General features: G+C 45.0%; 1 protein-coding gene across 10 annotated transcripts in view; it reads left to right on the top strand.

Annotated features, from left to right (window-relative positions):
• Positions 1-15,003, top strand: part of NAV2 (neuron navigator 2) — a 669,134-nt gene that overhangs the window by 598,193 nt on the left and 55,938 nt on the right. For all 10 annotated transcript variants that reach the window (XM_086959512.1, XM_086959519.1, XM_086959517.1 and 7 more), the window contains 3 exons: positions 2,410-2,462; positions 4,800-4,823; positions 5,767-5,841. In XM_086959512.1, the coding sequence (XP_086815638.1) occupies positions 2,410-2,462; positions 4,800-4,823; positions 5,767-5,841 (152 nt within the window). The remainder of the gene's footprint in view (positions 1-2,409; positions 2,463-4,799; positions 4,824-5,766; positions 5,842-15,003) is intronic.

Raw genomic sequence — 15,003 nt, 5'->3', positions numbered from 1 at the left:
TAAATGGTTAGGGATACGAGAAGAAACCTACATGGGGCATTGCAATAGATTGGCCACTGATTAGGCATACAAACGTGCTCTTCGGGACCAGTGGCCAATCAGTGGGCACTTCAGCATGATGATCCCAGGCGCATCTGCCTTATACTTTATGAAATGCAAAGGGGTGACCGAAGGACGGAGGATGAAAATTGGCATCAGAGTTCTCTTCTCTAGAAAGTGATGCAGCCAGTATCAGGAGAATGACAACTCCTCTGCGCGTCATGGTGATCACGGCGACTCTCCAGTTTTATTTTGTTTTTCCAGCAACACCTCCTGTCTCCCTAGATCTCTCATGTATCTCCTTCCGCAGCTCAGGTTTGCTGCTGTATCTCCCAGTGGCTTTCACACTTCCTACCTCCAGCGCCCGTAGCTTGCCCCACTGCCACCTGCAGGCTCAAGTCTGTCGCCACAGATTCTTCGCTGCAGTACTTTAAATGGCCAGATGAGGCTTGGGAATCCAGCCTATGATCAGATTGTCTGTTTTCTGGATAAGTTGAAGCCATTAACTTAGCCTATCAGAGGGAGGAATCTCCCTTCTGTATAAATTAGCCCTGGATGACCGTTACCAGCACAGATTCAGCAAATGTGAATTGTGGTGGATACTGGACATTGGGAGAGCCAAGCATTTACAGCCATCTTGCAGTACGACTTGCCTTGCTTCACCATTTCGATGTTTCTGACAGGTGGCCCTACCCCAGTCCTGGTGCCTGACTCACTTTATCGGAGGAGCAATTTTAGGAATGTAGATTGTTAAATTTGACAGCAAATACATTGGACTGTCCTTCAGGGGATTGGTGCAAGTGGCAACCGGAATAGCCAGAAATGAAAATATTTCTTGGAAGCAATCGGATTTCCAAGCCAGTCTCAGCGTGCTTATTTTCAAAGGCTGTGCTCCCTGCAAACACCATAGGTTGATGGTCCCGGCATTAGAAGATGCATTTGGGCGTGAGAGAGTTTTTGCAATTCATAAAGACACCCACACTCTTGTTAGGTTTCCTAGGGAAAATTTTGTTGTACAAACAGTAGATTGATTTGAGAAGTTACAGGTGATCTATTACAGTTGAACGTTTTGGATATATAGGGGTGACACCTTCTTTCGACAGTCAAAACTTACCTTGTTCAAATAATGCCGGACTTTGAAGATGCGTGGGGCTGGCTATAAAGCCACCGCACTAAATGTTTCCAATGCAGGGTAAACTTGTTACTGAAATGGTCTCGTGAGCTTGACCTAAAACTGCAGTAGAAGTCCAATATTTCCAGCCTTTCTATGGGTGGGTGGTTTAACCAATTTATTGAGTTAACAACCTTGAAAGTGTAATTGTCGGATGAATGGCCTCTGGTCAGCACCGTTAGGGATTCTGTTACTTATTAATCTAAAGTTTTCATTACTTCATCTCATTGTAACTATTTTACCTGTGGTCTGGATCAAACAGTTGATAATTTTCCCCTAGCTCTGTGCACGTTAGATGAAAAGCTGTCCTCTTTTCTCAAGCGTTGGGTATTATTGCGCTGTCTCAGTGGTCCGCGTGCCTTTCTCTGTGTGCTGCTGCAACGCTCTGAATAAATATATATTTATAAAGTGGCTGGTTTGTGCTATCATGCACATTTTCCTCAACACTGGCACAACTGCTAGATGTACTATGCTTGCTCACTGATTTCAGAAACCCCAGTCAAGCCATAGTTGAAATGTATTGTGTGGCAGCATTGTACAGCACTTATATGTCAAAGTGCTCTGATTTCCATCAGTTTTGGGCACCTTTTGAGAGTGTGTGGTTGGATGTGTGTTGGTTATGTATGTCACAAGTAGCAGATGTTGGTTGAGGGTTGGCCTTGTCCATAAACAGTTTTCTGGCATTCGAGATGAAATTACTCTGGACTCTATTTCACCTTTTGTGTTCTGGTTTGGTGACCTGTCGCTTGGGGCTTTCAAACATACCCTGCTGGTAGATCTGTAGGTGGCACCTAGTCTAGGCTGGCCCTGGACCAGCTTTGCCAGTGCTGCCCTATCTTCTCATGCTTGGTAAATCTCTATGTGCACATCTGCACCCAAAGCTGCTTTGCCATAAAGAGTGATGTTTTGGTGGGGGTTGTGATTGTTAATGGTGTTTGATAGTTTGCCTGGCCCTGATTTCTATATTTCGTGCACAACTTCATGCCTGGAGCAGTATTCCTGCATCACTCAGCAGATATGGTCTCCTCCAAAGCATTGGTACCAAAGCAAGGCTATCTGTACTGAAGCAAAGCTTTGTCTATTTATGCCTAAAGATATGCACGCTGACACACGTTTGTATGTATGTGAACTCAGTAATACATTACTCTGTTAATAATTGCAAGTACGTTTGGTTTATGCTGTTTTCTCTATTTTTTTAGTCCACGGATCCTCCCTGTCTTTGGTTTCGAGTACCTCCTCGGTCTATTCAACGGTAAGTTTATCAGGCATTTGGCTGCCAGGAAAGCCGCCTTCTTGGCCATGATTTTGTTTAGTACTCGTGATATATTTAGCAAATCTGTGCATTTTGGGAACTGTTTGAATTCTATTTGTAAATATTTTGAATGCAGATCTCAGAATGTATTTTTATTTAATTTCATAGTAGAAATGGACACAGCGCAACATGTAACCAAGGTGTAGTGGGCAACTCTGATACGTCAAAAGTGAAAGATGACAAATATGGAAAGCTATTGAAGCTTAAAATTAAGGGAAAAGAACATGCTACAGAAAAAGTATGACAGGCATGCAGTAGTGGGCAATCGAGAGAGTGAGCTTAAAGAGCAGGATTGGCAATGCAACAGCCTTGAGAGCTAAAAATGGACTTTAAAAACCTATAAGAGAATGAAAGCCTGGGCAACCCTGATCTCAGGGGCAGGGAGTTCCAGGGGGAAGGAGAGGCGGCAGAGCGGTCCTGGCAGGACAAATATATGGAATGTCAAATGCCAGAATCACTTGTGATGTAATGGGCATTCATGGCTGAATTAGTTTGCAGGCGTCATTCTGGTATTCGATGAAATTACTTATATTTACTTATAGCCTTTGCAATCGATCTTGATTTATTTTTTTAGCTCAAGTCTATGAAACAGTTTATCTCTTAAGTGTACTTTTAGAATCTAAAAAGCTCAATGCATTTGCAAGGCTTAGGCACCCTGCTTCGTATTTAGTTTGTTCTTGCTTCTGTCTCTTCCCCACACTATGGGGCCTTTCAAGACATAAAAGCAGACTAAAATCTCAGTTTTGAGAGAATCACGGCGTGTACCAAAAACTCAGATGGAAGCGGTGAACCTGCGCTCAGCACCTGGGTTCTATTTGCAGCCAAAATAGCGTTCTCCGATGAATGTCACCTGCTCTTCACAAGTTTGAATCTTGGCTTTGCTGAGTGAGCCCTCAATCATCTGATCACATTAAAATGAGTGTCATTCTATTTAATTTAAAGTTTCACGTTTTATTTGAGAGACAATGAAATGGCGAGACTGGTGTAGCGAGTGCTAGGTTAACAAACTAATGTTAGTTCCTTCTATTGTGGAGCATCCCCTTGTGAAGGGTTGTCCATCTAGCAGCATTAAAGTTGCCTGAGGTTGGGCACTGTCCTCATGTGTCTCCATGGTTTGTAGCCTCAACACTCCATAGCTGAGGGGAAAAAGACTCTTTGTTTCTTCTCTTTCCCTGGCTTTAATGTTTCACTTTGATTCGACCTTGAATCTGATACTTTCTCACCACATTGGGTCTTGCCAAATGGCATTCCAGGCACCCTGGACTCTCTTTGAAGACCCTTTGGAAAACGAGATTCAATCAAGAATGGATCAAAAGTAATTTACAACAGAGCATTTCCTCAAAGGCAGATAGATTCTTTAAAAATGTGTGGGTTGCTGAAGGCTGTCTGTGTATTCCAGAGCAGGGGCGCGAGATGTTCAAAGCGGTGTTAAGAAAGCCCTTGTTTAGGTAATGTGGTTTCAGCAATAGACCTTGTGGTCGGAAGGCCTTACTCGTTTGAGAAACAGGGTATTATTACCGCATTGTTCTTCAATGGACCAGCTGCAGCAAAACTGGCAGACACATTTCTGGAGCCTTTGAGAGTATGGATTAAACAGGACTGACTGCACAACCAATGCACTGCACTCTTGCAAGCAACCCCACTTGTGGCAGTGTGTGTTTGTGTGAACACTACTATTGTGTGAAGCCTTTGCGAACAGTGTCACATGTTGGGTAAAGTTGGGAGGTATATGAATATCTGTCTCTCCCTGGCCCGCTCCTCACATGTCTCACCACATATCTTGATACGCATCACTATACCTTCACGCCAGCTGTAGCAGAGATGAGCATATAATGCAGCAGGTCCTGCTCTGGAGGTTTTTGGGAAAATGTTTGCAGCACAAAAGCTGAATGAGGGCAGATTTGTTTGACATCAGAAGACAAGGGCGAACAGAGAACTTTAGTTTATGTTGAAACTGTTTTTTTCCAAGTGCATGCCTAAGAGAAGAGATAAATCCCCCTTGGGTATCTAAAAATAAAATAAATAATGCCAGGAAGGCAGCGGGTACAATGGCGCGTGCGCTTGTTCTGAGATGGCACCCATTTTGTTTCACGCTCTGAAGACTCTTAGAGGGGGCAACAGCACAAAGGGGTTTGATGAAGCCAGATGGGGCTGAATGTGACGAGTACTGCAAGCTCACCTGAATTACTGTTTACACGTGCCCACTGTAGAACTATCTAATGTTATAAATTATCATTTTTTTTCCACTCATGGGTGTTTTTTCTTTTTTTTTTCCAGCCCGAAGAAAAGTGTCATTCAGAGGTGAGAAACTTTTCTGACTTTTGGCAATCGTTAACTTGTTAAATTGAAAATCTTCAGCAAACCGAACAACTGTGCTTCATAAACGTCACTCTCCTGTTAAAAGGTCAATATTCCCTCTCCCACCTTCGTTGCTGTCCTTCAAACTTATCTCAGTATGTACGATCTAATGCTGTCAGAAGCCCCCTTGTAAGGTCCCCAACAGCTACGCAATCCCCAGCAGTGGTATCGGGCCAGGCATAAGATTTCTGAATTTCATTTGGAAGATGCTTTTCCACTGCTTTCTCCGCGAAGCATCTAGCAACTCCAGCGCCTTGAGACCCTTACAGGTGATTGGCCGTGATTACTAAATCCTAATTGATGCTTCACTGTTGGCCATACGTGGGCTCACCCCTAGACAAAATGGAAGAAAGTCCAACAGGCCTCTAGATGCCGGGAGTGGGATGGGGCATCTCCACTTCTCTGGTCGCATTCTAGAAGGCCCAGATATATCACTGACCCTGCCCCAGCCTTACTAACCTAACAGAGGCATCTTCTTTGCCAATGTTATACATGATTCCATATAAATCAGGCTGGCCTTTTGATGACCACCTAATTGGACTATGTTGGGTGCTCCCTTGATGTGAAAAATTGGCTGCTGCGGGGGGTGCCTGAAGTGGTGACATAAAGCAGACTGATACAGACAGGTCCTTGACAGCTCTTGCATCAGAGCTGCCATGAGTTTTTTTTTGTTAGATTGAATAGGAGCAAGTGAGGTGTTGATTACATGTGTCTGACTGAGAATTTAGCTCATTTGCACTCAGCATGGTTTGCTGAGTAGGCTTTACTTGAAAGTGTGAGGATTTGTACTCTGACTGTACCTGGTGTGATTATTGTGGATCAATGTGTTTGTGTACAGTAAGTCACAAGGAATGTGAAATCTTATTTTGTTTCCTGTTCTGTTTAGATACGCAAGCTACGAAGGGAGTTGGATGCTTCTCAAGAGAAGGTGTCTGCTCTAACCACTCAGTTGAGTGCCAACGTAAGTCCCTGAAAGGAGGTGAAATTAAATCACAAGCTGCATCACTTAAAATATTCCTTTCAGGCCTGTTGCCTGATTTTTTTTTCTAAAAATGTTTTTGTAATTGTGGAAATTGAAATAGCCACTTTGCTGTACTGTTTTGCTCTGCATCTGTCCCAACAAACCAATCGCAGCATTCATATCTGTGAGTGAGTTTTATTGGCCAACAACATCATTTACTGTTGTGAGATATTTTAGGTTATAAGTTTATCTTCTATAACTTTATAATTATAAGTGACTGAACACCTTGATCCCCTCGCTGAGGCCTACTAGATTCTTGATTTTAGATTGGTTTCGAGGGACGGTGTTACCCTATACTTCTCTTTCGCGTGAAAAGGAGAACAAGCTGCCCCTCTTTGGTTCCTACCTTTGTGTTTCAGTAATATACCTTGTAACTTGAATTCCGCTTGACGATGGTTTGTCCAGACATATGTCTGAATATGTTGAGGGATTCATCAACCAATATTTCACACTATTTAACATGAAAACAGACAAACTTCAAGGTGCAGACTTCTCAGCAAACCTTCTGAAGCCCCTTCGTACATCTTCTCTGACCGGGAGGGTGTTGGTATCCGGCTTGGTCGTCACTCGTTGCTGAATCTTTGCTCGTCTGTGAAAGAATGGTGCAGTCATAAAGCAGTTTATACATTTACATAATGCCCTTGTGTAGTGGTAACTCAGGGCTCTAGACTTGATGCTTTTCTGCATTCACGACATTTCACGTTCTTGCCAAGGTACAGACGGGTACCGCTGTGTCGTCGGTGGGGTCTAGAGAATAACCCATTCTGTTCACTAGGATTAAATGATCTGTCTGGTCAGCTTTTTCTCTCTTGATAAACTGGACTGCACTGTCCTTCGCAGCTCCAGCACTGCGGCTTAACCAGAAATGACCCTTCATAAAACCCTTTCTTGGGATCCTTTAGCTGTGTAGCATATCAATTTTGGCGAAAACCTCTCTGCCTGAAAACTATTCCGGTATCCTACTTATGTTAAACTTTTTTCTGCTGTTCGCAGAAAAAGTCACAGCTGCCTTCTACAAATAGAAACCAGAATAATCTTACGCACATTTCACTTTTTCTGCACCTATTGCTACCCATATACTATTGCCTTTTATAGTGGTATTATATTTTATATTCCTAATTGTATCTTGCACGTCCCACTTTATCGTCACCGGTAATGCACCGTTTGCTACACTTGTTGTTTCATATAATTTTTGTGTGCAATTGTATTCTGTCACTGACTCCTGTACCTTACATATTTTTGACTACTCACTATTGTCACCTTCGATTTAGGTATTTTTATGGTCTGCACAGTTATTTTAGTCCAGTATTTTGTCAGTATTATATTTCTACTTTGTTCTGCACTTGTTTATAACCTACATCGAATTCACTCCTATTCCTATAATGTACCGAAGAATATCTCGCATAGACTTGTCACTGATGTAACCTGCACTCATTACACTGTTCCTTCCTGTATACACTGATTACTACCTCATATTTGTTAGCTGATCATTGGTGTCACCCCTGCTCCATCTAACTTGCAGTCCTCATCAATATTCTGCTCCCTTATATCTTTATTGTGCACCCTACACTTGTGCAACTTGCACCCATCTCAAGTGTTAGTCTTGTATGCACCGATTACTACCTCAAATACCTTGGCAGCTCGCTAGTGTCACTTCTGATTATCTCACTATTATTGTCTGCATCTGTACTCTGCGTATAGCATTATTGTGCACTCACTAGTGTCACTTTTGGCCCACGCAACTGTTTATGACAGTGCACCCTCCCTCCTACACCTACCTAGACTGTCCTCCCATCATGGAACCCGTCGGCAAGCACACATATAGAATCAACTACCCACCCTCACTCACTAAAAAAAGCCACTAAACGCTTTAAACACAACTTCCTGAGGTCCCACCCTGAAACTCCCTTTGCAGACACCTACTTCTCACCAGTCAATGGTTCACTGAACATTGATATCATCTTCCACACCACACGCAGAGCCCAATGGAGAAAAGCGTTCCGCACCTTACTCACCGTCTCCACCTCCAGGAATTTTGCGCATGGCCTAAAACTCTCCAGCACACCATCCCAACTCTTCCCGGGCAGAACCACCATCACTATATACAATAACGGGATTATCCTAATTCAATCCACAGACAAGAACCTGGAACTACTAGACAACCTGTTCCCCACGTTCATACAACACCTCGCCAATCATCGGACCCCCACTCATAGCACCCTCAGGCCTATCACCCTTGAATTCACAGCCCCCAACCCCGGCACCTTAGACATTCACCCACCTAATGTAGCTACCTCGCACTCCTCATTTACAGACATAGATCCCTCACCCACACATTCCAGCGGCACCCCCCCCACCCCACCAACCTCACATTGTCCTCCTTTCATACCACACCCATTCCTGTCACCCCTGACACCACAGCCTCAAACCACAAACATTCTAACCTAGCCCAGACCCAAAACGACATGCACCTCTCCTTTACTCCTGACACCCTAGTCATTCACCCACCTACAGTAGCTACCCCACACCCCTCAAGCACAGACACAGATCTCTCCCCCTCTTACACCAACCACCTCACCCCTTCCCCCCCACACACCAGCCCTCATCCCCATTCCTCTCACCCCTGATACCACAGCTCCCACCCAAAACGACATGCACCTCTCCTTTACTCCCGGCACCTTAGTCATTCACCCACCTACCGTAGCTACCCCACACCCCTCAAGCACAGACATAGATCTCTCTCCCTCATACACCAACCACCTCACCCCTTCCCCCCAAACACCAGCCCTCATCCCCGTTCCTCTCACCCCTGATACCACAGCTCCCACCCGCAACCCGCCTAACCTAGATCAGCATCAGACCGACACACACAAAGGCAAACCCCACCCTTTATCCCCCCCACTTCCACCCACTAACTAATCACACAGAACACACCACCTCCATCAACTCAACTCCACCCCCTCAAAAAAGAACCATCTACAATCCCACTTCCCCCCCCCCAGTCTCACCCCCCACTACCCAACCTCCACCCCCTTCACCACTAACAAACGCCCATCCTCCACCCTGCACTCTCCGCCTACCACCAATACTCTCATCAAAAAAGAACCATCTACAATCCCACTTCCCCCCCCAGTCTCACCCCCCACTACCCAACCTCCACCCCCTTCACCACTAACAAACGCCCATCCTCCACCCTGCACTCTCCGCCTACCACCAATACTCTCATCCAAACCACCAACCTCTCCCCTATGGCATCCACGCCCGACCCTTCCATCCCCACCTCCAACACATTTCCCACACTGGACTACATTACGGCCTCCCTCCTCCAGCTCAAAGAAGACATGCACATCATCAAACAACAACTACTCTGTCTATCACACTCCAGTCACCCAACACCCAACACCCTCCACCAGATCAAACAAGACATTCACATCATCAAACAATTACTCAGCACACACCCCAGACACCCCTCACGCGCCTCCACCATCACCTCCCCTCCCAACTGGTCCTCCACCCGGGCGGCGAACTCTCGCACTCGACCCCAATCGCACTGGACCTCAATCCCTGTTCACAACCGCGAAAACCGCCCCCATCGCTCCTGCAACCCTCTCTCGGACCTCGACACAATCACCCTCCTCCGCTCCTACGACTCAGCTCCCCATAGCAACACACCCGACACTCTCACTGCCATTCCTACGATCCACTCCAATCCCCTTAGACCCCCCACACTGAACAACAGAATCGCTATCCATAGTAACCTGAGTAAAGTCCCCCTCGCTCTAGAACCCCCTTCCACCCTCGACACACCCGTCTCAAATGCACTCTCCTCAACTGCAGATCAGCCGCTAGACACTCCTCCGCTATCGCTGATCTCATCCTAAAATTGGATCTCGACTTAATCATCATGACTGAAACGTGGCTAACAGAATCTTCTACACCTATAATGGACATTCTGGTTCCCCCCAACTACCTCATCACTAGACTTGACAGGTCTGGCAATAAAAAAGGTGGCGGAATCGCATGTATATACAGGAGCAACCTCTCTGTCTTGAAAGTAACTTCCCCTTCCCTACCCTCCCCAACCTCCTGTGAATACATCTGCCTCGACATTATCAATGAGGGCAAACCGATCTGCACTCTTCACGGCGTTTACCACCCACCCGGCGACAACCTTACCTTCTCCCAACAAATCATGGATATGATCTCAACCAACTCCGGGCGACAACTCACACAAATATACCTTGGTGACTTCAACCTCCACTGGAACGATCATAATGATGCGGTGGTAAAAGGTCTGAAGAATTTCCTTAACGCCCTTGACCTCACTCAAATTTGCAACAGTCCAACACACGAGAAAAGCTCTATCCTCGACCTTATCATCTCCAAAGAGGCCTCTATCCAACTCGAATCTATCCAACCCTGTGACTGGTCAGACCATCATATTATCACATTCTTCATCAATGAAAAAGTTAAATTCAACCCTGTTCAATCCTCCAGGCCCAAAGTCTGGAAAAGAGACATGAAAAAACTAAACTCAAACTCTCTGCCCCCCAACAGCTGCAACTTACTACTTCCTCCTACTGGCGTTAAGGACGTCCAATCCTTGACCGATCACTATCTCAACACTATGGCCTCAATAATTAATGAAGTCGCACCCTTGCAGCTAAAAAAAGCCTCCGCTAAAATTCCAAACCCCAATGCATAGCACCCACTAAACCAAAAAACAATGCCACTTGGTCATCCTTTGTCACCTACACGGAAGAAGAAATTGGCAGACTGCTCAGCACCCTGAAACCATCCAATCACCTCACGGACCCCCTTCCTGCCAACGCTGTCAAAGTCCTTACCCCGTCGCTCCTTCCACTCTGGACTAAAATCATTAACAGCTCACTTCAACAAGGGACCATTCCCGACTCCCTCAAAGTTGGACAAGTCACACCTTTGCTAAAGAAACCTACAGCCGACCCCTCTGACGTAAACAACTACCGTCCCATTACCAATATTCCGACTCTTGCCAAACTGCTGGAAAAATGCGCACAAATACAATTGACTAAACACATTAATCAGTTTGATCAGTTTGATCTCCTCAACTCTCATCAATCAGGCTTCCGAGCAAATCACAGTACTGAAACTGCTATGACTCACATAATTGACGACACTCTTCAAATCCTAGATCATAACGATACCTGCCTCCTCATCCTCCTTGATCTCTCCTCCGCATTTGACACCGTCAAACATGAGAATTTACTCGAACTATTAAACACAAGAATGGGCCTATCTGGAACTGTGCTCAAATGGTTCACGTCCTTTCTGCATAACAGGTCGCAGAAATTCAAGAGCAACAACTTGATGACCGCGCCAACACCTGTATCGCTAGGCGTACCACAAGGATCCTCCCTATCCCCAACTTTGTTCAACTTAGTTATGGAACCTCTCACCACCTTGCTACAAGAATCCAATGTACACTTCCACATGTATGCCGATGACACCCAACTTTATCTCAAACTACAATCACCCAAAGACATCACGCTCTTGAATTCAACGATCAGAAGCACCCAATCCTGGCTGGCCGCTAATCATCTCAAACTCAATGCCCTTAAAACAGAGTTCCTTCTGATCTCACCTCCCGCGAAGATCACTACCGCACAAATGTGGCTTAAACACCTAACGGCACTCAATGTTCAACCCACCATCGTGGACTCAGCAAAATCTTTGGGCATAACACTTGACACCAATCTCAGCATGCAGGAACACATCAACAAAGCAACTAAGGGGGCGAACTACCAAATCAACACCCTTAGGAAACTTAAACCCTTCCTTCCAGCCAAAGACTTCCAAACTGCGGTACAATCACTAGTCATACCTCGAATAGAATACGGCAGCACCACCCTCTGTGGTCTCCCCCTAGCTACTACGGCACCCATAAGAGCCTCTTTAAACGCCGCAGCGAGACTTATCACTGGATCAAAGAAACACTCACACATTTCCCCTGACTTCAAATCCCTGAACTGGCTGCCTTTTGAAGCCAGAATACACCTGAAAATCGCTTGCTTGACGCACAAGGCTGTCCACCTGAGCTCACCTAGATACCTCGCTCAGAAGCTGACGATTTCTGGAGGCTCCAGAAACAATAGAGGCACAAACAATCTTTTGCTAAAGCCTAAAAGATTCCGCAAGGAAAAAACCTATAAACGCTCTTTCTCAGGAATGGCTCCCAGGATTTGGAACTCACTCCCCCCTGAAACCAGGCTCATCCCCTCTACCATACTTTTTAAGAAAGAAGTAAAAGCGATCCTCATGGCTAAATGCACTTGAACTACTACTGGGGATAAACTACAAAGACTCGAGACTCATCTGTACTACTTGTTCGAACCCTTTGCATTTTTGTTTTGACTTTGAAACTGACTTACTTGATTGTTTAAGATTTCACTTCACTGTACTTTTAACACTATTGATGTATCTGTTTATATATACTCCCCTACACTGTAAAGCACTCTGATATCTGCAAAGATCTTGTTCGCGCTATATAAAACTTTCAAAATAAAATAAATAAATAAATGTATGCGCAATGTCGGCGACCCCTCTCTACCCACCAAGTCAGGAAAGGAGACTTGGCACAAAGGAAGTAGCTTAGATTTACTTTGAAACATAGCACAAAAGATCTGAGTAAAATTAAATAGATTGATTTCCCAAATACAGAACTAGCAATATCTCATCTTTCATTTTTTGACACAGCACATGAATGTTGGCATAAAATTCACACATTTTCAATATTTACATCTCCCAATCCAGTTCAATATTTACATCTCCCCATTGGGGCATGTCCAATAGTAAGTAATAGTGAGTGAATAAAAAATAAACAAGTAAGAGCAAACAAGAACATGACCTCCAGCTGAATAAATGTGTACATTTACAGAGCAAGCAACGAGGGAACCGCTTCCCAGAACATCCCTGCTCGGGGACTAGTGACTGCCACTGGTAACGCCCCATAAACGAACACAAGGTGGGCGACCCCAAGGGCAGGTCCAGAAGGTCAGGACCCCCAACAAGTAAGCCCCCACCCCATCCTTAGCTCAAACCCTCCTAAGGAGGATGAGCTACATCAAGGAAGGTGTTTTGGACCTAGAAAGTTTAGTGTAATCTCATCCGGCCACCACGCTTAGCAGCCTTTTGCCATTAAAAAGCGGGTCTAGGTGGGTGGGGCGTTCATGCTTTTCAATGACGTCGCTGCTCCAGGTATAAGACGACCAAACTAGTGTCACCCTAGGGAGACGCCGGCTATTAGGCCCCTTCCTGGGTGCTAGGTACTTCCAAACAGAAATGCTTTTCATATGGCAGGAGGAATCCAGTGCCCTTCCTACATAAAGCGCAGCTAATGGTGCCCTTGTGATCCTTGGCACGGTGCTTGCCAGGGGCACCGACTGCAATCCTCTCTGCTGACACGGTCATTTTTGTGGCTCGACTTCGGCTCATGATAGTCCCTGTTTTGCATCTCACTTGAAGCAAATACATTGGAGACACATCTGCACTCAGAAGGTTTCACAGTTTCCCACATAAGGCTAGTGGTGGGTGAAATTTGTATAATTTGCATTTGCGTAATAATGCAAACATTTTCAACATTTCATAATACTAGGTGAGATGCAAATCTGCCATTTAGCGCAAAATTTTGACGAAAGGACGCATTTTGTGCAAAAAAATAAGTGCTCATTTAATTTCATAAATCTTTATTTCGGTAATATTATCACCATAAAAGATACACAAAATACAATTCATAGTTGTTAAAACATTTAAAACGTCACAATTCATCCTGATACTAAGCAAAATTTACAATTTACAGGGTTCCAGGTTTTACGGTACACTTAATGACCAGCCTTGAGGCTCTGTATCCTCAGCGTCCACATTGCACCCAAATATTTAGCTACAGCGAAAACAATGTGGTCAGTCATGTCTGTCTTCAATACTCTGAACGCGGCCAAGCACTCCGCAAACCCCATATTCCTACATATGGGGACAATCCATGTTGTGCTGCAAACAATGGCCTGTTACTTCCCCCGCCCAAGCCATCTGTGTTACCCCCCACATCTCTGCCACAAAGTGAAGGGGGGACAGAAACGCTTTATCGATGCTAATTATTTCCTTGCTGATCCAACTTGGATAGGTAAAAAAAAAAAAAAAAAAGGCCCCTATGACATTTTGTAGACATAAGCCTACAAAATGAGGCGGGCAGACGTGTAATTGTTTTTTGTGTCTTTTTTTTAAATACAAAAAACCTCTCTAGCCATGTAGTACAGCATCTCCAACAACCTCTGGGGAGTCTATTTGCTTTGTCAATGCGTGTACGTGTACTGACGCTGCTGCCTTGCTATTAAGTGCACTGAACAAGAACGCCAGGAGTGAAACCGATTACGAACATCTTTCTCTAAAGTTATCCTGAAGAACTTTATAAGTGATTTTTAAATGGGCCTGTTTGGTCGTGGGGTCCAAGTTCTGTTAGTGTCTGTGTGTGTGTGTGTGTGTTGCTTCACAGCACACGTGCTCCACATGCCGTGCACTCGGGTTCTCGCCGGTGTTGTCAGGCCCTGTCCTGTTTGTTTTCGCAGGGAGGGGGGGGGGGGGATCAGCGCGGCACATCCGGGTGTCATTGTGCTGCGCGTGTTTGTTTTCTCTGGGCCTGTGAGAACAAGGCTGCAGAGAGGACTGGAGTGATTTAGCTATTCCCATGGCTTCCAGCCTGTCTGTTTTCTTCCCTCTGTTGTCTTTTTGCTGCTAGACAGGGCTGGTCTGCGCTTCGGAGCTGTGGTTCCTGTCTCTAATCGTTTGCTTTCATTGACATTGGCTGGGAAAAAAAAGAAACAGTTTGGGACGAGAATGCAAGAATGTTTTTTCTTTGTCTGGTTAAAAAAAAAAAGCAGGTTACCAGTTATACCCCCTAACTGGACTGTGGGAATTAAGGAGATATGTGCCTCCTCAGAGTGGAGTGTAGCCATTAGACTTTGTGTCCGTCTATCTATCTATCTATCTATCTATCTATCTATCTATCTATCTATCTATCTATCTATCTAAACACACGTGTGCACTTATGCTTTTCATGACGTGGTGCAT

Source organism: Lissotriton vulgaris, chromosome 2_2, assembly GCF_964263255.1.
Source record: "Lissotriton vulgaris chromosome 2_2, aLisVul1.2, whole genome shotgun sequence".
NCBI lineage: Eukaryota > Metazoa > Chordata > Amphibia > Caudata > Salamandridae > Lissotriton > Lissotriton vulgaris.
The sequence above is the reverse complement of the archived record's forward strand: the minus strand, read 5'-3'. Positions and strand labels throughout refer to the sequence as shown.